Genomic DNA, 341 nt, shown 5'->3' on the forward strand with positions numbered 1-341 from the left:
GCCGGCCCCCCTGTGCCCTGCAGTGCCACGAAGCCTGCGTGGCCATCTACAGCAGCATGCGCAACCAGAGCTTCTCCCACTGGGTCGCCGTCTCCGTGCTCTCCATGCTCATCTGCCTCCTCATCTACTCCCTTACCGGTAACCCCAACACTGGCACCCTTCACCCCCTCCTTGCCCCGGGGTCCCCTGTCCCCAGGGCTCATCCATCCTCCTTGGGGCTCCTCCCAGCGGCACGGCTGCCCACCCTGTCTCCCCACCGGCAGGGCTCTATGGCTACCTGACCTTCGGCGAGGCTGTGGCCTCCGACGTCCTGATGTCCTACCCAGGGAACGACCCGGTTG

General features: G+C 66.6%; 1 protein-coding gene across 1 annotated transcript in view; it reads left to right on the forward strand.

Annotated features, from left to right (window-relative positions):
• SLC38A8 (solute carrier family 38, member 8) overlaps window positions 1-337 on the forward strand; it is a gene marked incomplete at both ends in the record, with an annotated part of 1,533 nt that extends 1,196 nt beyond the window's left edge. Inside the window, 2 exons of the mRNA XM_010086899.1 lie at window positions 24-138; window positions 264-337. Coding sequence (XP_010085201.1) covers window positions 24-138; window positions 264-337 — 189 coding nt within the window. The remainder of the gene's footprint in view (window positions 1-23; window positions 139-263) is intronic.
• Window positions 338-341: the final 4 nt, after the last annotated feature.

This window comes from Pterocles gutturalis, unplaced genomic scaffold (assembly GCF_000699245.1).
Source record: "Pterocles gutturalis isolate BGI_N339 unplaced genomic scaffold, ASM69924v1 scaffold30071, whole genome shotgun sequence".
NCBI lineage: Eukaryota > Metazoa > Chordata > Aves > Pterocliformes > Pteroclidae > Pterocles > Pterocles gutturalis.